The following is a 22,177-nucleotide window of genomic DNA, read 5'->3' on the forward strand; positions in this document are numbered from 1 at the left end:
CTGTCACAGGGAGAGCAGGGAGTGAGGAGAAGGCCATGCACAGAAACAGGGGAGAACAAAGCTTAAGAATAGAGGCCAGGGAGTTCCCAAAGTGGCTCAGTGGTTAACAAATCTGACTAGGAACCATGAGGTTGCAGGTTCGATCCCTGGCCTCGCTCAGTGGGTTAAGGATCCGGCATTGCCATGAGCTGTGGTGTAGGTCACAGACGTGGCTCAGATCCTATGTTGCTATGGCTGTGGTGTAGGCCAGTGGCTACAGCTCCGTTAGACCCCTAGCCTGGGAACCTCCATGTGCCATGGGTACAGCCCTAGAAAAGACAAAAAAAAAAAGGATAGAGGCCAGTGTGAGGGCTGATGGTTTCAAGGAGCAGAAGCAGTGGTCAGCGTTAAGTTTTGAGAAAGATTGCTCTAAAGAACGCAGAACAGAATGGAGAGGGGAGTTCCCATCGTGGCGCAGTAGAAATGAATCCGACTAGGATCCATGAGGATGTGGGTTCGATCCCTGGCCTCGCTCAGTGGGTCAGGGATCCGGCATTGCTGTGAGCTATGTTATTGGTCACAGATGCGGCTCAGATCCTGCGTTGCTGTGGCTGTGGTATAGGCTGAAAGCTACAGCTCTCATTTGAACCCTAGCCTGGAAACTTCCAAATGCCTTGGGAGCAGCCCAAAAAAAAAAAAGAAGAAGAAGAAGAAGAAGAAGGGAGTTCCCATCATGGCACAGTGGAAACAAATCCGACTAGGAACCATAAGGTTGTGGGTTCTATCCCTGGCCCACTCAGTGGGTTAAGGATCTGGTGTTGCCATGAGCTGTGGTATATGTCACAGAAGCAGCTCGGATCTGGCGTTGCTGTGGCTGTGGCATAGGCCGGAAGCTGTAGCTCTGATTTGACCCCTAGCCTGGGAACCTCCATATGCAGTGGGTGCGGCCCTAAAAGGACCAAAAAAAAAAAAAAAAAGAAGAAGAAGAAGAAGAGAGAGAGGGAAACCACAGGCCTGAGGCAGCAGAATCCCCAAGAAGAGAGGGACTCTTGGGGTTCCCATGGGTCTCAGGTGAAGCTGTCACAATTACAAGCCCAGCATCTAAGCCAGAGACGTGATTGTCCTCCATAGAGAATGTCTTTTTTTTCCTAATTGAAGTATAGTTGATTTATGATGCTGTGTTAACTTCAGCAACGTGATTCAGTTACACACACACACGCACATTCTTTTTCAATGTCTTTTTGATGAGCAGAAGTGTCAAACTTGCCACCCCTCTGCTTTAAAAAACCTTTTGAAGGAGTTCCCTGATGGCCTAGGGGGTTAAGGATCCAGGACCCAAGCAGTGACTTGGGTCACTGGTGTAATGCAGGTTCGATTCCCAGTCTGGGAATTTCCACATGCTGCAAGCATGACCAAAAAAAAAATTCTTTTTACAACTCAACGTCGTCATGCTGTACCTTACATCCCCAGAACTTATTCATCTTGTAAATGGAATTTTGTACCTCTTGACCCTCTTTATCCATTTCTCCCAAGTTGCCAACATCTGTAAAGTTCAAAAGACAACGTGAAATTCTGGTTTCTGGCTTTTCTGGGAAAACTCATAAATTCTCACAACAGCAGCCTTTCATTTTGGCACAGCAACACTGCAGGAGCTGAGTAGCCACTGCTCTCTTTAGATGGGGCATCATTTTTCATTTCGTCACAGTCACCACCGCCCCCTACTGCCTCCCTGACACTGTCAGTTGCCACTCGCCATCCTGCTCAGCTAGTGGTTTCTTTTCTTTTTTTCTTTTTTCTTTTTTTTGTCTTCCCAGGCTAGAGGTCTAATCGGAGCTGTAGCCACCGACCTACACCAGAGCCACAGCAACACCGGATCCTCAACCCGCTGACCGAAGCCAAGGATCGAACCCACAACCTCATGGCTCCTAGTCAGATTCATAAACCATTGAGCCACGTTGCAACTCCAAGCTAGTGGTTTCTTACTCAGCCTGCTTCACCTATTTCCATTTCCTTTAGCACTTGTATGGGATTCTTTTAGGAGTTTGGGGCGCACAGGTGTCCTTATGCTGAGGGGTCAGCCAAAGCACTTCTATAAATAATACTCCCAAATACTCCGTCAGTTTGTTTTCCATGCATATCTCCTAGAGCCTTTCAATCTGAGCTACAGTTCTTCAAAAATGTTGAATAATTATACTTAATATATTTTAGCAACCATAGCTTAAGAACGCTGATTTTTTATTTTATTTTATTTTTTTTGGTCTTTTTGCTATTTCTTTGGGCCGCTTCCACGGCATATGGAGGTTCCCAGGCTAGGGGTCTAATCGGAGCTGTAGCCGCTGGCCTACGCCAGAGCCACAGCAACGCGGGATCCGAGCCGCGTCTGCAACCTACACCACAGCCCACGGCAATGCCGGATCGTTAACCCACTGAGCAAGGGCAGGGACCGAACCCACAGCCTCATGGTTCCTAGTCGGATTCGTTAACCACTGCGCCACAACGGGAACTCCTTTTTTTTTTTTTTTTTTTTGGGGGGGGGGCTCATTTTTTAAAAATTCACCCATAGGTGTTCTTGTTGTGGCTCAGAGGGTTAGGAACCTGACTAGTGTCCATGAGGATGCGGGTTTGATCCCTGGCCTCACTCAGTGGGTTAACGATCCGGCGTTGCCATGAGCTGTGATGTAGATCACAGACGTGGCTCAGATCTGGCACAGCTGTGGCTGTGGTGTAGGCTGGCAGCTGTAGCTCCAACTTGACTCCTAGCCCAGGAACTTCTACAGGCTGTGGGGGCGGCCCTAAAAAGAAAAAAACTAAATAAATGAAATAAAGAAATGTTTTTCTCTTTTCAAGTTATCACTGAACCAGGCACCATGAGCAGCAAAGTCTCCAGAGACACCCTCTAGGAGGCAGTGCAGAGGTCCTACACGGGAACAAGCACAAGGACTGGATGTTTTGGGGGACAGTGGAGCTTCCCATCAGTCTGGAGAACTGGACCCTCAGAAAGACAAATGCTTCTCGAGCACTGCCAGGCTTAAGTCTACTCTTTGCCCCAAGTTCTCCATGTGTGTTCTGGGAGACCAGCCACATTGTGATGAGGCCAAGGCTGTGGAATTCCCACACACGGACACTGAGGCACTGAAGAAACTCAACAAGAATAAGAAACTGGTGAAGAAGCTGGCCGAGAAGTACAGCGCCTTGGAGTTCCCGTTGTGGCGCAGTGGTTAACGAGTCCGACTAGGAACCATGAGGTTGCGGGTTCCATCCCTGGCCTTGCTCAGTGGGTTAAGGATCTGGCGTTGCAGTGAGCTGTGGTGTAGGTTGCAGATGCAGCTGGGATCTCGTGTTGCTGTGGCTCTGGCATAGGCCAGTGGCTACAGCTCCGATTAGACCCCTAGCCTGGGAACCTCCATATGCCGTGGAAGCGGCCCTAGAAAAGACAAAAAGACAAAGGAAAAAAAAAAAAAAAAAAAAAAAAAGAAGCACAATGCCTTTTGGGCTTCAGAGTCTCCGATCAAGCAGATCCCACAGATCCTAGGCCCACGGCTGAATAAGTCTGGCAAGTTCCCTTCCTTGCTGACCTACAATGAGAATACAGTGGCCAAAGCTGATGAAGTGGAGTCCAGGATCCAGTTCCAGATGAAGAAAGTGCTGTGTCTGGCAGTGGCTGTTGGCCGCGTGAAGATGACAGAGGGTGAGCTTGTGTACAGCCTCCACTGAGCTGTCAACGTCCTGGTGTCATTGCTCAAGAAAAACTGGCAGCATGTCCAGGCTTTGCACATTAAGAGCACCACGGGCAAGCCCCAGTGCCTGTACAGCTTAAGAAACCACCTGCCACCATTAAAAAAAAATTCATACATAAACTCACATGGATTATCAACCACGTTTTATTTCAACAGCAAATCATTGGCTTGTGTCACTAGGTTACATTGTTTTGAGAAGGCCCCAGAAATAAGGTTTAATAATCACTATTCAATTGAACGGTAGCTTGAGAGTACAAGTCTAGTGGCTTAAAAATGCCACCATTTGGGAGTTCCTGGCGTGGCTCAGTGGTTAACGAATCCGACTAGGAACCATGAGGTTGTGGGTTCGATCCCTGGCCTTGCTCAGTGGGTTAAGGATCTGGTGTTGCCATGAGCTGTGGCTTGGATCCTGAGTTGTAGGCTGGCGGCTACAGCTCTGATTAGACCCTTAGCCTGGGAACCTCCATATGCTGCAGGAGCGGCCCAAGAAATGGCAAAAAAAAAAAAAAAAAAAGAAAAAAAAGCCACCATTTGTCGCTAATCTTTGTCAAGACTACTCCGAACTACTGAAGTAAATTGTGTATTGAAGCTGTTAGAAGTGTGCAGATGGCGATCACAACTGCCATTTCACATTAGATGTAATAAAAAAAACAGGAACCTGTTGCTGTGGAGGGAGAGAGGAACTGAGCAGATGGAAGACAAGAAAACTTTTTTTTCTTTGAACACTTTTCACTGTATATCTTTTTATACTTCTGATTTTTAAGCCATGTGCGGTATTCTTTCAAATGTAAGTAAAAGCCACTGTTCAACTTTATCATAAACCAGTGATTACTTAGGGATGCATTATGATATGATAGTAAAGTATTTCTGTGAGGATTCTTCTGAAGCTGGGCTCTGCTTTTTTTTAAAAAAATTGAAAAATCATTGTTGTAGGAAAACGCTCTTTGCTCAATCACGAACCCGCCCCGGCCCGGACCCGGACCAAAGGTTTGGCTCTGGCACGGGGGCGCTGCAAGGAGACTTCCCAAGCAGCAGGTGGCGCTGCGAACACCGCAAGCACCTCCCCTCAACACCTTTTTTTCTCAGCAATGGCGGGTGATGGTGGGGTCCTTTTTCTAGGGGTGGCTATTCTGGAGCCTGACCCCAAGTGCGGACGGGTGTTCCCACCCCCGCGGGGCCGCTGGCCCCGAGGAGGGTTGGAGAAGACCACGGAGCTCTCCGTGCATTCTTCCGCTGGGCGGCGGTGGCGGCACGGAAGACACAGGCCGGGGGAGAGTCGGCGCCGGGCGGCAGGCGGGACAGAGGGCAGCCCCGGGGCGGGCGGGGTCCTGGGTGAGAAGCGAGCCGGCGGCCTGAGGAGGTGACTGACTGAGCGGGGCACCGGGGCAGCCAGGAGACGCGGCGGAGCGAGCGGGTCCTGAGCTGACATATACACGGCGCGGCCGGGGCGGCGAGCGAGCGAGCGGGCGGGCGAGTGCGGGGCGCAGCCATGATCACCTCAGCCGGTGAGTGCGGCCGCAGCCGGCGCCGAAAGGAAGGAGGCGCCACGCCGGCTTTTAGCTGAGTCAGGGCCGGTGACTGGGCACCTCCCGGCGGAGCGCCGGCCGCGCGGCCGCCCGCCGCCCGAGGCCCACCCCCGGGCCGGGGGCTGGCAGTGTGGCCCGGCCTCTCTGTGGGCCCCGGGACCTCGTCCGGTTCGGGGGACTCGCGCTGGGTTGACCGCCTCGCCATCCCTCCTCCCCAGCCACACCCCCGTGCTCGGACCCGAGGGGCGCCCTGGACCCTTCTCCCACCCTGACGGGTTTTTCCTAAACTCCATCCCTCCCGAGGTTGGCCGTGCGGGGCCGTCCGATGCCAGCCCTTCCTTACAGGTGGTTAGGATGGGGTGGGCCCCCTTTGCGGGACAGTAAGGTAGCCTCTGGCTACCTAAGTGCTTCCCGGTCTGACCCAGCTCCGTTCTCCTTAGAGTGAAATCTAAATTAAGTCAGGTGTGAGACGGGTCATTTCCAGGTCTGTTCCAAGGATATTTAGTTAAAGCACTTAGGGAACTTTTGTGTTCGTTGAGGACCGCATCCTGAAGACGGTTATTATACTGAGAATCAGCCTCTGGTTTTGAGGCTCCATGATCAGTGAATGTTCTGCTTGGACGAAGAAAGAGCTCCTGGGCGGGCGGAGCAGGTGCCCTACACTCAACCATTGTGTGGGTAGATTCGTGGAATGACGTTTGCAATGGGATGTTACAGGGGTCAAGTTTGGGGTGAAGTGTGAGCCCCCACTAGGGATCGCTTTGCACGTAGCTGTCCACAGCCTCTGGGGCCTTTTTCCTCTCTTGCTCACATGCGCTTTTCTGGTCCTGATTTGCTGTCTTCATGTCCCACAAGTGTTTTGTTGTAAACAAACTAGTCAGACGGCAGTTAACCATGTGTTTATAAGGCTTGCTTAAAAAAGTTGGTGGCAACAGTGGGAGACAGGATCGTTACTTTTAAAGACCTGAGGAGCTGTCACTTGTACATGGAAGTAGACTTTTTCCCCCAAGGGGTACATATGATTGGGAGATGAATTGTAGTACAACATTGGGAAAGGCTTTTCCCCATCAGAGCTCTCTAAAGATAAAATAAGCACTAAATTTCCTGCCACCTGTAAATGGAGGCCTCATTGTTTTTCAGATTCATCATCTTAGCCCCTCCCGCCTTCATCTCTTGCCTGGGTCGCTTTGACAGCCTGGAGATTTTGTTTTCCACCATTACCTCTATACAGTCCATTCTTCTTGAGTATTCTTTTTAAAACCTTGATCACATAATATCCTTTACAGTTCTTCAGTGCTTTTCATTGTGCTTATAATAAAATATCCAGATTGTTAACTGAAAACTTACATGATCTGATTCCTACCTTGTCTTGTACTGCTCTTTTCCTCCCTGTGCTCTGGTCATACTGGCCTTTCTCTTCCTTAAGTCAGTTTCTGTCCCACTTCAGGACCCTTGCCCATTCCTCCTGCACTTTTTAGACTCCTTTTCAAGTTTTCTCTTAGTTTCCCAATCACTGGTTTCAGCACAAGTGTTAGTCTTTCTTTTCTGATCATTCTGTTAAAACATGCTGCTTCTTTCACCCTCAACTGTCCCCTCCCTTCATTACAAGCCCTGTAATTACTTCGTTTACTTGTCTGATTACTGTCTTTCTCTCTGTGTAGAATTTTGGGTGGGAAACTTGTCATTTTCATAATTCTTAGAACACTGCTGAGCAGATGGCAGAAGTTCAAAGGTATATCTTTTCTTTTTTCTTCTTTTCTTTTTGTCTTTTTAGGGCAACATTTGCAGCATATGGAGGTTCCCAGACTAGGGGTCTAATCGGAGCTGTAGCCGCTGGCCTGCACCACAGCCACAGCAACTCAGGATCCAAGCCGTGTCTTCAACTTAACACCACAGCTCACCTCAATGCCGTATCCTTAACCCACTGGTAGAGGCTAGGGATTGAAGCCGCGTCCTCATGGATGTTAGTCAGATTAGTTTCCCAAAAGTGTATCCTGAATGAAGAAATCAGTCAACTAATCAAATCAATAAATCAGTCCCTAGAGTTTTTAAAGTAGAGACTAAAAAAGCATTTGGTGGGGATACAATAGAATGTAAACCAAATAATTTTTGAGGTCCTCCTCTGAGACTCTGATGATAGTATGGTGTGTGTTGGTTAATCTCATTTGTCATATTTACTGGATTGAATTACTTATCAGCTTCTGCTCCAAACCTTTTATTATCTGGTTTCCTGTCTTTTGGTTGGTTCACTGTGGCTTAGGATAGGTCCCAGGTACTAAACAGAACCTAACAGGTTCTAGTTTGGATTAGTCAGTTGATTTGTTCATTTATTCGTTAGGCACTTGCAAGGCACTAAGAACACAATGGTGAATAAAAAGTCAACACGTATTGTGAAGTTTTTCAAGAGGTTTGGCTGTGAAGGGGAGTGGAGAGAGAGAGATGGTGGGAGGGAGATGTGAGAACGAATTTTTTTTTAACATAATACAGTCACATAAAGGAAAATTATTCATAGAAGCTTTAAAGCAATAGTCTCCCACTCCGCTCTCCCTTTTCATATTCCTTGAGGCAACCGTTTTCAACTTTTAAGCTGTGTCTTCTACAATATATATCTTCATATTTATAAATAATATGCTGTTTAAAATAATGCTATAGACTGATTCAATTATTTCATTTATTTATTTATTTATTTTTAATTTATTTTTTTACCTTTTCTAGGGCCTCTCCCACGGCATATGGAGGTTCCCAGGCTAGGGGTCTAATCAGAGCTGTAGCCTCCAGCCTACTCCAAAGCCACAGCAACGTGGGATCCGAGCCACATCTTCAGCTTAGACCACAACTCACAGCAACGCCGGATCCTTAACTCACTGAGCAAGGCCAGGGATCGAACCCGCAACCTCATGGTTCCTAGTCGGATTCATTAATCACTGAGCTACAGTGGGAACTCCTGATTCAACAACTTTAGATAAAATCTGCTGACTTCATACTACGACATAAGAGATTTTTTAGCATCCTTTCCCATTTCCCAGGTGTGCTTCCTCCCCTCATCTGAAGGAAAGTTCTGTTTTGTTATTGAGGTGGGAAATGTTTGTGGATGGAGTGTAGAGTATTTGGCTTAGTTGTGTTCCGTGGACAACAGCCACATTTCTAAGCCAGGACAACCATGTAGCACATTAGTCCTAAGTGAAACCAAACAGCAGAGTATAAAGAGATCCATCACCTCTTTTGGTAAAAGCAATTCAAATATACCATTGATTGATAATTAAGGGTATGGGTCGCATTTTTAGTATTTTGATAAAGTGTCCTGCCATTTATGATTTGTTCTGCAGATCAGTACCCTTGTCTGTCAGCTCTTCCACATCATTAGTTCATAGTCACACACATGCATGCCCATTGCGTGCTTTAATTTGTCTTTTCTTCATTACTGTCAATTTAGCCTCTGTATTCTGGGTTTGTTATACTAATTTGGAGCATCAGGAAGTTTCTTTTTAACTGATTTTATGATTTTAGAGTAGTAGTATGCCTTAGCTAGAACCATGAAATAGTTGGATTTTTTTCTCTTTTTTTTTTCTTATATCCATACCTGCAGCATATGGAAGTTCCTGGGCTAGGGGTTGAATCGGAGCTGCAGCTGCAGGCCTACGCCACAGCCATACTGGATCCGAGCCACATCTGCCACCCTTGCCGCAGCTTGTGGCAATGTCAGATCCTCAACCTACTTCGAGAGGCCAGGTCTTAAACCCAAGTCCTCGAGAAGACTGTTGTTGGGTTCTTAACCTGCTGAGCCACAAGGGGAACTCCTTATTTGCTAAATTTTGTATCCTTTCCTGTATGGCTCTCCAAAGACTGCTGAAGCTATTTGGCAAACCTTCACTTATCAGATAGAAATGGCTACATCTCCCAAGTAAAGTTGTCTTGACACTCTTTGTATCAACTCACAGTTTCAAGTCAGTGTTCCAGAATGATTTTAAGGGCTACATGGAAAGCATACCTGAAAGACAGCTTAGTTTCCTTGGGATCCAAGGATAATAATTTCTCGTATCTTTTTTCTAGTAATCCCTTTGATATATGCCTATATTTCAGGGTGCGTTCCTTTGGAGAGGATAGTTATTTCCTTTACTCTCCAGTATTAGTGCTAATGCCTCAGGGTCACGTGGGGAATTGGGTAACTAAAGTCAGAGTAAGATTGCTCATCATTTAACAAAAACTTCTAGGTTACTTATGATATAAAGGAACTGTCTTAATATAGGCATCTTAGAATAATTGTATTATTTTACTCTGAGTTGATAATTGAATGTTCCTTTTTTGTAATAATTATATAACTGTTGGTTTATTTTGCATGAATTATTTTATTTATTTTATTTTTGGCTGTGCCCATGGCATGTGGAAGTTCCCTGGCCAGGGATCAAACCCTCACCCCTGTAGTGATAACACCAGATCCTTAAACCACTAGGTCATCAGGGAACTCCTAAGATGAATAATTTTATTCTAAAATTATGTGGGTAAGTTTCCCATTTTGGTCAGCAATTTTAGACCCATGATTTTCAAACTGTGGCGAACATCAGCATTACAAAGGAAGGCTTGTGGGCCCTTTACTGGACCCCATCACCACAATTTCTGATTCAGTAGATCTGGGATAGGGCCAAGAATTTTTATTTTTAACAAGTTCCCAGGTAATGCTAATGCTAATTGGTCCAGGGACCACATTTTGAAAACTGTTGCATTAAGCAAATAATGTGATACATATGTGGCATCATGAGAGTTTGATGACGTAGTTAATTCTTAAGCTTTGAAATGTAAACTTTTTCAATTTTAAAGAAAAATAATCATTCCTCTAGTGAAGTCATCCCTCAAAAAAACTTTTTTCCAACGATGATATATTTTTGACTGTTAGTTTATCTTAGCATATATATATTTCATAATCATAATATACCCTTTGTCTTATAGCTGGAATTATTTCTCTTCTGGATGAAGAAGAACCACAGCTTAAGGTATGAGATGAAGAAAAATTAACTGGACTTAATTTTCAGAGCTCTTTTAATTTAGTGATATCTCTCTGTCTTCCATCATTTATAATAGCCATCCTACCCAGTCTATACCCAGACATTGAAATCTAGTTCCAGAGGATAATATTTTGGCAACAGCAGTTGGTTTTCCATAGTGTTTAACAAAGCTAAGGCAAATAAATCTCAGTATGTCACCTGGCACCCCACCCCCAATTTCTTTATCAATACAAATCATAAAAAGTTACTTACACTGTCACATATTTTATTTATTTTTATTTTTATTTTTTTGCTTTTTAGAGCCACATCTGTGGCATATGGAAGTTCCCAGGCTAGGGGTCAAGTTGAAGCTACAGCTGCCGGCCTACACCATGGCGATTTGGAATCTGAGCTGCATCTGTGACCTACACCACAGCTCACGGCAGCACTGTATCCCTGACCCACTGAGTGAGGCCAGGGATCAAACCTGCGTCCTCATGGATACTAGTCAGATTTGTTTCCGCTACACCGCAGTGGGAACTCCTGTGTCACATATTTTAAAACTTTTTTCATGTGACAAAAATTCGTTGTAATATACTTCAGCTGGGCACCTAAATCATTTTATATCCAAACTAGCAACCTAAAATCAGTTTTGCTTTTTAATTTTAAGAGCTGCAGGTGCAGCATATGGCAGTTCCCAGGCTAGGTGTCATATTAGAGCTGCAGCTGCTGGTCTACACCATGGCCACAGCAACACCAGGTCCCAGCTGCATCTGCGACCTATGCTGCAGCTTGTAGCAACACCAGATCTTTTTTTTTTCCCCACTGTACAGCAAGGGGATCAAGTTATCCTTATCTAGACATAGTTCTCAATGCTACTCAGCAGGATCTCCTTGTAAATCTATTCTAAGTTGTGTCTGATAAGCCCAAGCTCCCGATCCCTCCCACTCCCTCCCCCTTCCATCAGGCAGCCACAAGTCCTTCTCCAAGTCCATGATTTTCTTTTCTGAGGAGATGTTCATTTGTGCTGGATATTAGATTCCAGTTATAAGTGATATCATAGCAACACCAGATCTTTAACCCACTGAGTGGGGCCAGGGATCGAACCCGCATCCTCATGGGGGTTTTACTGAGTCACAACAGGAACTCATTTTAAATCAATCTTATATGTATTATCAAAGAAGAAAAATGTTCAGTATGATAAGGAATGACATTATAAGGCTAGTCTGATGTTTTATGATTGAAAATAGGATATGTGTAAATCCAAGAGAAAATATAAGTCAGTTGGTAAACTTTTATATTTGCCATAAATTTAAAGTTTTGGTATATATGACTTAAAATTTGGTCACTGATTTGTTGGAAACTTTATTTTAATGAAGTAAGTAATTCTGTCTCGAATGTGGTTTTATCTTCTACAGGAATTTGCACTACACAAATTGAATGCAGTTGTCAATGACTTCTGGGCAGAAATTTCTGAGTCTGTAGACAAAATGTAAGAATTAACTTTATTTCTATAAATTGGAATAAAGTAGATCAAAGTTAACTACCTGTGGATGTGGGCGGCTTATTAATTCATTTAGAAATTTGCTTCTACTAAATTGCAACTTAAATATTTAGATTTGGAATTTTAAAGGAGGACCACAATTTGAACTAGGCTTATATGTCCTAATTTCTTTCAGAGAAGTTTTGTATGAAGATGAAGGTTTCCGGAGTCGGCAGTTTGCAGCCTTAGTGGCATCTAAAGTATTTTATCACCTGGGGGCTTTTGAGGAGTCTCTGAATTATGCACTTGGAGCAGGTGACCTCTTCAATGTCAATGACAACTCTGAATATGTGGAGACTATTATAGGTAAATAATAGCCTTCCATCTAGTAAGGCTTTATCCTGTTGGCCTCTTTCTTGTTTTAATTCATACAGCATTTTTTCCCCTGGATTACTTTTTGATATTACCACATTTCATTGTAATTGAAAGTTCATAATCTTTCTACAGTAGTTTTCTGCAAGCTGATTTTTTTAGATCTGCTTTAGAGTTCTTTGTAATTTTTGTCATGAAGAACAGTAACATCAATGACAGTGGTAATTAATGAAGGCAGACATCTCAAAAATATTTTAAGAATGAATGTAAGAAATTATTCAGAAAAGCCATTTTATTCAACACAAAGATGGTTATTTCATTGATCTTGTTCATATCTTCTAGTGAGCATAATATTAAATGAAAAAATTAAATCAGATTATTATGACTTACAGAAATTAAATCATAGCAGTTTATAGAGTTGTTTCTGATACTGGAAACCATTATTATTATTATTATTTTTATTACTTGCTTTTCTAGGGCTGCACCCAGGGCATACGGAAGTTCCCAAGCTAGGGGTCATATCAGAGCTGTAACTACAGGTCTACACCACAGCCAGAGCAACTCGGGATCCAAGCTCTATCTGTGACCTACACCACAGCTCACAGCAATGGTGGATCCTTAACCCGCCGAGCGAGGCCAGGGATCGAACCTGCATCCTCATGGATACTAGTGAGGTTTGTTACTACCAAGCCCCAAGGGGAACTTCCCAGGAAGCCATTATTGAGTGTTTCCATCGTGCAAGGCACCGTGCTTGTCATTCTTGGTAGTGTAGTTTATTTCACAGCTACCCTGTAAAGAAAGAGCCAGCCATGTTTTACAGATGAGAAAACTTGGGTTTTAAGATGATAAAGAGATGTGGCTATTAAATAGAAGGGTCAGAATTTAAAACCCAGGCTCATTTCTACTGGTAAGCATTTTTTTCTTATTTGTTTCTTTTTTTTGGCCACGCCCACGGCACATGGAAGTTCCTGGGCCAGGGATCACATGTGAGCCGCAGCTGCAGCAATGCTGGATCCTTAATCCACTGAGGGAACTCCTTGTTTATTTTTTAAGTGAGGAGATAGCACACAGGCAAGACTTTGGGTTCTCTTATCTTGTAAGTTGAACCAGCCCTGTAAGATTTTGGTTCAAAGTTTTTGTAGCTTAAAAATGTTTGAAAATTCCTGATCTAGTAGATGAAATAAGGGACTGCATGCCCTTTAGACATGTCTTTATGACTATCAAGCTTTAGATCATAGTTACAGAGAGCCCAAGAGTGTGTTCTCTCAAGTGGGTATAACAGAGATTTTTAAATTGCTGGTTACGAAAAGATCTGCATTATTCACCTGAACTTTTTTTTTTTTTTTTTTTTTTTTTTTGCCTTTTTGCCTTTTCTAGGGCCTCTTCCCCCGGCATATGGCGGTTCCCAGGCTAGGCAGGGGTCTAATTGGAGCTGTAGCCACCAGCCTACACCAGAGCCACAGCAACTCGGGATCCGAGCCATGTTTGCGACCTACACCACAGCTCACAGCAACGTTGGAACCTTAACCCACTGAGCAAGGCCAGGGATCGAACCCACAACCTCATGGTTCCTAGTCGGATTTGTTAACCACTGAGCCACGGCAGGAACTCCACACCTGAACTCTTAAAAGGGGGAAATTGGTGTTCTCTTTCAGAAATTGGGAAATGCTCTACAAGGCAATCCAAAGGGGTACTTTTCAAATATCCCTGAAATTTGAAGTGAGATTTTGTGTTCACATTTAAAATCTTTTTGCCATAGTGGTGTGGAAATGTTGCAGGGAAGTTTATTGCTATTGGGGACTCATTGAATTGGAGTCTTCATATATGAATCCTGTGGAAAGAACAGATGGTTTTAAAGAACAGACCATTCATTTGAAACCAGAGCACTTTTCCTACATTAAGTTAGAAATGGGGAGTGAATTTCACTTATCATTTTTTTAGTATTTGAAGAATTTTTTTGTGAATGTTGATCATTTTTCCCAGTAGTGATCCGCATGTACTTGCAGTGTTAGCATTTTATGAATGATGCTTTTTTTTTTTTTTTTTTTTTTTGTCTTTTTGCCTTTTCTAAGGCCGCTTCCCGCGGCATATGGAGGGAGGTTCCCAGGCTAGGGGTCGAATTGGAGCTGTAGCCACCGGCCTATGCCAGAGCCATAGCAACTCGGGATCCGAGCCACGTCTGCGACCTACACCACAGCTCGTGGCAATGCTGGATCCTTAACCCACTGCGCAAGGCCAGGGACCAAACCCTCAGCCTCATGGTTCCTAGTCGGATTCGTTAACCACTGCGCCACGACAGGAGCTCCATGAATGATGCTTTTTAAACAGAACTGTTGGTCTTTAAAGAGCTGTGAGGTGGTAGATGCCTTCCTATGTATCATCTTAATTTTAGCTTATGGATGATGATTGTTGACTGGTAGATCAGTTCTGTTTGCTTTTCTTTGTGTGGAAATGAGGTTCACCCTTCTAGTTTTCTTAGGACTGTTAGAATAGATTCTTTTCAATGTTGGTAAGATTTGTGAGAGGGCATAAAAAATAGAATTTAGGAACAGCTTCCTAGGATCTTAATATGACAGACAATTCACCCTGAACATTCAAGACTAAAAATCTCCCAATTATGATAAGACTTCAGCTAGGAATGAGGCTAGATTCTGGGATGCAATAATGACATAAACCTGGTAAGTGAGAGCACAAGTCTTAGTTGAAACCTAGGAGGTGCATTTTTCTTCTGAGGTTCTTCTCTGATGAGGTAGGGATAATGTTTCTTCACAACTACATTTGGTACAAAAAGCTCATATTGAGACCTGATGAGGATTTTTTGCAAGCAAAATTGTTTAAGGTCTGCTTTGTGACTGCCACTTTGTTCTTATTAGTTGTACCTGAACCTGCATAAAGCTCGAATGTGATATATTCTGAGTTATAAAGTCCTCTACTTCCCCCCCAAATGTAGACCCATTACTAGTGGACCGGTAATTCTTTGTATTAGTTCAGATCATTTCTTTTCCTGGGGCTGTAGTTTTCAACTAAGTAATGTTATCCTTGTGCCTTTCTCTTTGAAAGGAAGAATGACAAGCCAGTAAATTATAGAGAAGATAACTGTTATATATGTCATTCAGCTTGAGTGGCTATTTATTTTCCTTATAAAGGTGGAAGAAGGCTTAGGGAAATTTCCTTTTTCAGTTGTTCCTAAAAAATTTAAGTTGTTTGTAAAGTAGTGTCAGTTGTACTCATGGTACCCTTCAGTATGTTGCCCCATCCTCCCCATTTGTCAAAATTGCTGTGAAATGTGAAAGCAGCATTGTGCACGTGGACCACTGCATGAATTTTCAGACTCCCTGTTTGGAGGGGGGGAGGTTTCTATGAATAGGTTCAATCTACCTCACATTGAGACAGTGAATATTTTAGCTGATTTCTGGAAAGGTTTTTGGAAATCTTTGGAATTGCCTTCAAAACCCGTGGCACGTTACAGGTCACTCCACCATTATCCTACAAAGAAAATTTAGATAGGATCTCTACTCTCAAGGACCTAATAGTTTCATTAGTGTGAAGAAGTCTATTAATTTATAGCCATGGGATAAATTGCTACAGTAGGTCTTTGTTAATATTTTCAATCATGGCAAGTGTTTATTTTGGGGTTTTGTTTTGTTGTTGTTGTTGTTTCCTTTTTTTGGCTGCCCCACAGCTTGTGGATTCCCCAGGCCAGGGATCTGCTGTGAGCTGCCGTTGGCAGGCTATGCTACAGCTACAGCAACGCGAGAGCCTCTAAACCACTGTGGTGGGCTGGGGATCAAACCTGCATCCTGGTGTTGCAGAGACGCAGCCAATTCTGTTGCACCACAGTGGGAGGTCCTGGGTTTTGGGGGTTTTTTTGGTTTTGCTTTTTTAAGTGTTTGCTTTTGAAAGCTAACTATTTCAGTAGCTGTTTATAGCCAAATCTGTATAATAAGGAACTTGGTAAAATCGAATAGTATAATTTTGGTAAAAATACAATAAAATAGAAATGTTTTGAATAGTGTCAGCTTATTGGAATTAGTGTATAACCCTGCAGTATAACTGTTAATGAAGGAAACTGTCAATTTAAATGTGTAACTTCTAGCATCTAAGTAATTTGAAATTTGCTTATTGCTGTATAGTCATTCCATGAGTTTTTATGATTATAAATGTAGGCATTGTCCTTTCTAATAGTTTAGCCCAATTTACAAGGTGACCAGAGTTATTTTATTTTCTCTAGCAAAGTGCATTGATCACTACACCAAACAATGTGTGGAAAATGCAGATTTGCCTGAAGGAGAAAAAAAACCAATTGATCAGAGATTGGAAGGTATTGTGAATAAAATGTTTCAGCGATGTCTAGATGATCACAAATACAAACAAGCTATTGGCATTGCTCTGGAGACACGAAGGCTGGACGTCTTTGAGAAGACTATACTTGAGTCGGTAGGTAGATGTTGTGATTTTAGATTGTTGTTGGTGAAGAATCAGCAAACCAAATTATTAATACTGAAAAGTGCATGGGTAGTGAAAAGAAAATCTACTTCAACATTAGATATAGTAAGGTTCTCTTTGCTAAACATTTTATTTTTATATTTATATATGAACCTTGGCTGTGTTTTGTGTTTGTTAAATAGGGCTGCTTTATTTTTTTGTCTTTTTAGGGCTACAGCCACAGCATATGGAAGTCCCCAGGCTAGGGGTCAAATGGGAGCTGTAGCTGCCAGCCTACACCCCAGCCACAGGATCCAAGCAATGCAGGATCCAAGCCATATCTGTGATCTACACCACAGCTCACAGCAACACTGGATCCTTAAGCCACTGAGTGAGGCCAAGGATTGAACCCATAGCCTCATGGATACTAGTCAAGTTCATTACTGCTGAGCCATGAAGGGAACTCCCTAAATAGCTGCTTTTATCTTATACATTTATTCTTTTGAGGTCTTGCATGGGGTAGTTGTTTTAATTACCCTACCCTTTTAAAGAAGATTATACTGATAAACTACTTTTTTAACTCATTTATCATGACTTAAACTATAAACCAGATTACTGGTGTGAGGGTGTTTTGCAATGATCATGACAATTGCAAATCACCAGCCAAAGTGGTCAGAAAGGTGCAAGACTGAGTTAAATGGACATTGATCTGCATGCCCACTTTGTCTGCCTCACTAACTATTCCTTCCACCAACAAACCCATGCCACAGCTATAATCAGAGCCACAGCAGTGACAATGCTGGATCCTTTACCCGCTGAGCCTCAAGGGAACTCCATTTTGAACTTGTCTCATCTACTAGATGTACTCTGTCCCGTTCCCCTTGCTGAAGATATTGCTCATGCCAAAAACATCCTTTTCCTTTTCTTTCTTTACCTGCTTTATTTCTTTTCAAGATTCACAGCTCACCTCAGCTCAACTGTCACTTGTTTATAGATCCCGTCAATTCCTGCCAGCAATACCCTCTTCAACCCCTGTTGCAAAGACTGTCCACCTAGGTCCACCAGATTATATCTTCCATGAGGACAGATACTTTAACCACTGGGTCGCCAAAGCCTAAAGCAATGTTTAGCAGCAGTGGTAAGATATGTTTAAATGAGTATATAAATGAATGACCCAGTGTGATAGAGTGGCTCTTGTTTTACTTTTTAATTTTTGCACAGCTGTAGGTTTTCCTTGTCTTCATGTGAATAGAACTGAAATATTTGTTTTCATTCATTCAACAAATATTTTTTAAGTGCCTACTATGTGCCAGACACTGTTCTAGGTGTTGGAGGTATAGTGGCAAACAAAACCTACAAAGTTCCTGCCCAAGTGGAACAATCCACTGAGGGAAGGGGCAGCGAAGCCTATCCCTAGAAGGTAAATGGGCAATAAATGTTTCAAAGAAGAATAAAGCAGGAGTTACCATTGTGGCTCAGCAGAAATAAATCCAATTAGTATCCATGAGGAAGCGGGTTCAATCCCTGACCTCCCTCAGTGGGTTAAGGATCCAGCATTGCTATGGCCATGGTATAGGCTGGCAGCTGCAGCTCCGATTCAACCCCTACCCTGGGAACTTGCATATGCCTTGGGTGCGGCCCTAAAAAGCCAAAAAGAAAAATAAATAAAGCAGGCAGAGAGTAAGAAATGCATCTCAACTTTCCATCCTAAAGCACATATACATATAGATATAACAGGATGAAGCAGTACCTACTTTTACTACTTGTGATATAACTCTGATGTTTTAAAATTCATCTTTTAAAAAATGCTAGTCCTGGAGTTCCCTTTGTGGCTCAGTGGAAACGAACCGAACCAGTATCCATGAGGCTGTGGGTCTGATCCCTGGCCTCACTCAGTGGGTTAAGGATCCAGTGTTACTGTGAGCTGCGGCAGAGTCTGCAGATGTAGCTCATATCCTACATTGCTGTGGCAGTGGTGTAGGCTGGCAGCTGTAGCTCCAATTCAACCCCTAACCTGGGAACTTGATAAAGCCAAAAAAAAAAAAAAAAAAAAGCTAGTCCCATTAAGTTGATTTCATTATGTGTATACACTTAGGTGTACAACATAGGTCACAAGATAGGTCACAACTAGCCTTTTATTTATTTATTTATTTTTAAACTTTTTTTGAATGAAAATGTGTTTAAATTTTATAGTGCTTTACAATTTTCAAAAGCTTACACACAATTTCTTATTACCCATAAAAACCCTTATTTAAAATCCTCTATTCCTATATTGCCTCTACCCCTCCCTTCCCTACTGGTAACCACTAGTTCTCTTTATCTGTGAGCCTGCTTCTTTCTTTTTTTTAATTTCTTTTTTTATTTTTATGTCCATATCTATGGCAGGTGGAAGTTCCCAGGCCAGGGGTTGAATCAGATCTGGGGCCTGCACCACAGCCACAGCAACACCAGAGCCAAGCCGCATCTGTGACCCATGCTGAATGCTGGACCCTTAACCCACTGAGCCAGGCCAGGTTTCAAACCTGCATCCTCAGAGAGACAGCGTTGGGTCCTGAATCCACTGGGCCACAATGGGAACTCCCTTTTTTGTTTTATTCACTAGTTTGTCGTATTTTTTAGAGTCTGCATATAAGTGAGATCATATAGTGTTTGTCTTTCTCTCTGTCTGACTTAATTTACTCAGCATGATTCCCTTCAAGTCCATCCATGTTGCTGCAGATGGCAAATTTTCATTCTTTTTTATGGCTGAGTAGTATTCCTCTGAGAGAGTATGTGTGCGTGTGTGTGTGTGCGCGTGCGCACGCTACATCTTCTTTATCCATTCATCTGTTGATGATGGACACTTAGATTGCTTCCACAGCTTGGCAGTTGTAAATAATGCTCTACAAGCATTTGGTGTATGTATCTTTTGAAATTAGTGAATTTTGAATTTCTCAACTTGCTTTTTGAAAAATGCTCCTGTAGCTCTTCAGCATGCTTATTGAAGGACTTTTATAGGTTGGTATCTCAAGTATCAGGTATGCTTTGAAGAACCACAAGGTAAACAGAAATAATGTGTAGTCAGAATTTCCGCAGGAATGCGTTCCCATTGGGGCCCAGGAGAGCACCAGCTAGATGTGACAGCACTCCAAGCTTGAGTCACTCAGAGCTGGAAAACATTTCTATTACACTGTTCCTGGCCAGTGAGCAAGCGGTAAGTTATGAGGAGTAGCAAGATTGGAGGCAGACACAATTGAAAAACATAGCCACTTGTATATGGATAATTGTATATGTCTTTTTATAATAATGAGCAGCACCACTCTATTAGAGTATACTGTGTTCATAGAGTGATGATCTTGAATGACCACTAGGCATTAAGTTGTTTTCAACCCATTTTTTCATGAATATGGGGAAATAGGTAATATTATTTTAAGATTTTGGTCTAAAATGGTTGAAATTTTAAAGTTTTATTGTTTAAGTTAAAAATCTTTGGCTGCCTAGAATGACTAAAGAATGTTGATTAAAATAATTCAATTTCTGAATAAACATGCTTCAGTAACCAGATAATGATGTGTCTTCAAATTCTCTCTTTCAGAATGATGTCCCAGGAATGCTGGCTTATAGCCTCAAGCTCTGCATGTCTTTAATGCAGAATAAACAGTTTCGGAATAAAGTACTGAGAGTTCTGGTTAAAATCTACATGAACTTGGAGAAACCTGATTTCATCAATGTTTGTCAGGTAGTTTTAGATTACATTACTGTACACTGTAATATGCTACGCATTGCAGCATATTATTTCACATCACTGTAATTCCATACATGTATCTCAGTTGATCTTCACAATAGCTCTGTGAAAATAAGATGCGTTTATATTTCACTTACTGATAAGAAGCAATTACTCAACACTAAAAAGCTATTCTCTTATAATGTTTTCTTTCTATATATTTGTTTTCTTCATTTTGAAAATAACCTAAGGAGTTCCCGTTGTCGCTCAGCAGTAACAAACCCGAATAGTATCCATAGGATGCGGGTTCCATCCCTGACCTTGCTCAGTGGGTTAAGGATCTGGTGTTGCCGTGAGCTGTGGTGTTGGTCGCAGACGCAGCTCGGATCCCAGTTGGCTAGGGCTGTGGCATAGGCCAGCATCTGCAGTTCTGATTCAGTCCCTGGCCTGGGAACTTCCACATACCACAGATGCAGTCCTGAAAAGAAAAAAAAAGAAAGAAAATACCCTAAGCATATAAGGAAAATTTTGGAAACGAGGTTATAAACCAAAAAAAAGTAAAAGATAAAAGCAGTACCTATGTTATATCATTCTAAAAAGAATTTTAAGGGTAAAAATTATCTTTAGTTTCATTCTCCAGACACAACCAAGATCTTTGGTTGTATATGTATATATATTTTTTTTGTCTTTTTGCTATTTCTTGGGCCGCTCCCGCGGCATATGGAGGTTCCCAGGCTAGGGGTCGAATCAAAGCTGTAGCCACCGGCCTACGCCAGAGCCACAGCAACGCGGGATCCGAGCCGTGTCTGCAACCTACACCACAGCCACAGCAACGTCGGATCCTTAACCCACTGAGCAAGGGCAGGGATCGAACCTGCAGCCTGATGGTTCCTAGTCGGATTCATTAACCACTGCGCCACGACGGGAACTCCGTATATTTTTATCTATTTTCATGTCTGGATTTGCTTGCCCACTTAAAATTAAGATGGTATAGAAAATACATAAAATGAAAAGTGTATCTTTCCCTTTCCCTGGACCTTTTCCCAATTAAAAGATGAATAGATGTTTTTCCTACTCTGCCTGTCACATGTGGGGAGCTACTCCCATTCTTTTCAGTGGCTAGATTGTGTTTTATTGACCGGAAGTGCCAAGCTTGTATTTTTAACAATTCCCTCACTCTGTAAATTTTTGTATTCTGCTTAAAGCATAGCATTTTATCACACATTTTATTTTTCCACTTGAATGTGTTCTCATAATGTGTTTTATCCTCTATACAGCTATTAAAATTTAGATTAATGCATCCTTTTTTTTGGATGACTTTTTTTAAAATTCAGGTATAGTTGCTTTATAGTGTTGTATTCATTTTAGGTGTATAGCAAAGTAATTGAGTTATATGTATTATTTTTATATTATACATATATACATTTCAGATTATTTTCCATTATAGGTTATTACAAGATATTGAATATAGTTCCCTGGGTTATAGAGTAAATTCTTGTTGCTTATCTGTTTTATGTATAGCTTTTATGCTTTTTAAGGCAAATGTGAAACAGAAAAAAACTGGAAGAAAAAATCCTTTACATCTACCTTTATATCACCCAACGTCTACTTAACATATTCCTTTCACTTTTCTCTCTATATAGGTTTTTGGAGTTTTGTTTTCTTCTTTTTTTTTTTTGATAGTTTTTTAAATAGTTGTTTTAAAAAACTGACGTGAAAAACAGTAGTCCTTTTCCCTCTTCCTCTGTGTATGTCATTTTTATTCTTCAGAAATAATTTTATTTCTTTTAGCTGTTTTATTCCTGTCCTTTTTTTTTTTTTAGGCCTGTACCCGCTGCATATGGAGGTTCCCAGGCTAGGGGTTGAATCGGAGCTACACCTGCCAGCCTACACCAGAGCCACAGCAACGCAGGATCTGAGCCACATCTGCGACCTACATCACAGCTCATGGCAACACCAGATCCTTAACCCAC

General features: G+C 42.4%; 1 protein-coding gene and 1 pseudogene across 8 annotated transcripts in view; both read left to right on the top strand.

Moving 5' to 3' along the window:
* Positions 1-2,846: 2,846 nt before the first annotated feature.
* Positions 2,847-4,045, top strand: LOC110257098 (large ribosomal subunit protein uL1-like; annotated as a pseudogene).
* A 1,002-nt stretch (positions 4,046-5,047) lies between these two features.
* PSMD1 (proteasome 26S subunit, non-ATPase 1) overlaps positions 5,048-22,177 on the top strand; it is a 104,597-nt gene continuing 87,467 nt past the window's right edge. For all 8 annotated transcript variants that reach the window (XR_014830192.1, XR_014830193.1, XR_014830194.1 and 5 more), the window contains exons 1-6: positions 5,048-5,221; positions 10,187-10,230; positions 11,640-11,713; positions 11,901-12,070; positions 16,308-16,513; positions 20,076-20,219. Coding sequence is in view for 1 of the 8 variants with exons in the window: in XM_001925902.8 (XP_001925937.3) it covers positions 5,206-5,221; positions 10,187-10,230; positions 11,640-11,713; positions 11,901-12,070; positions 16,308-16,513; positions 20,076-20,219 (654 nt within the window). In the remaining 7 variants the exon portion in view is untranslated. The remainder of the gene's footprint in view (positions 5,222-10,186; positions 10,231-11,639; positions 11,714-11,900; positions 12,071-16,307; positions 16,514-20,075; positions 20,220-22,177) is intronic.

The sequence above is a fragment of the Sus scrofa genome, chromosome 15 (assembly GCF_054392235.1).
Source record: "Sus scrofa isolate SSC_HxYL_T2T_F1_AM1 chromosome 15, Sscrofa_HxYL_maternal_Yorkshire_Landrace_v2.0, whole genome shotgun sequence".
NCBI classification, from domain to species: Eukaryota; Metazoa; Chordata; class Mammalia; order Artiodactyla; family Suidae; genus Sus; species Sus scrofa.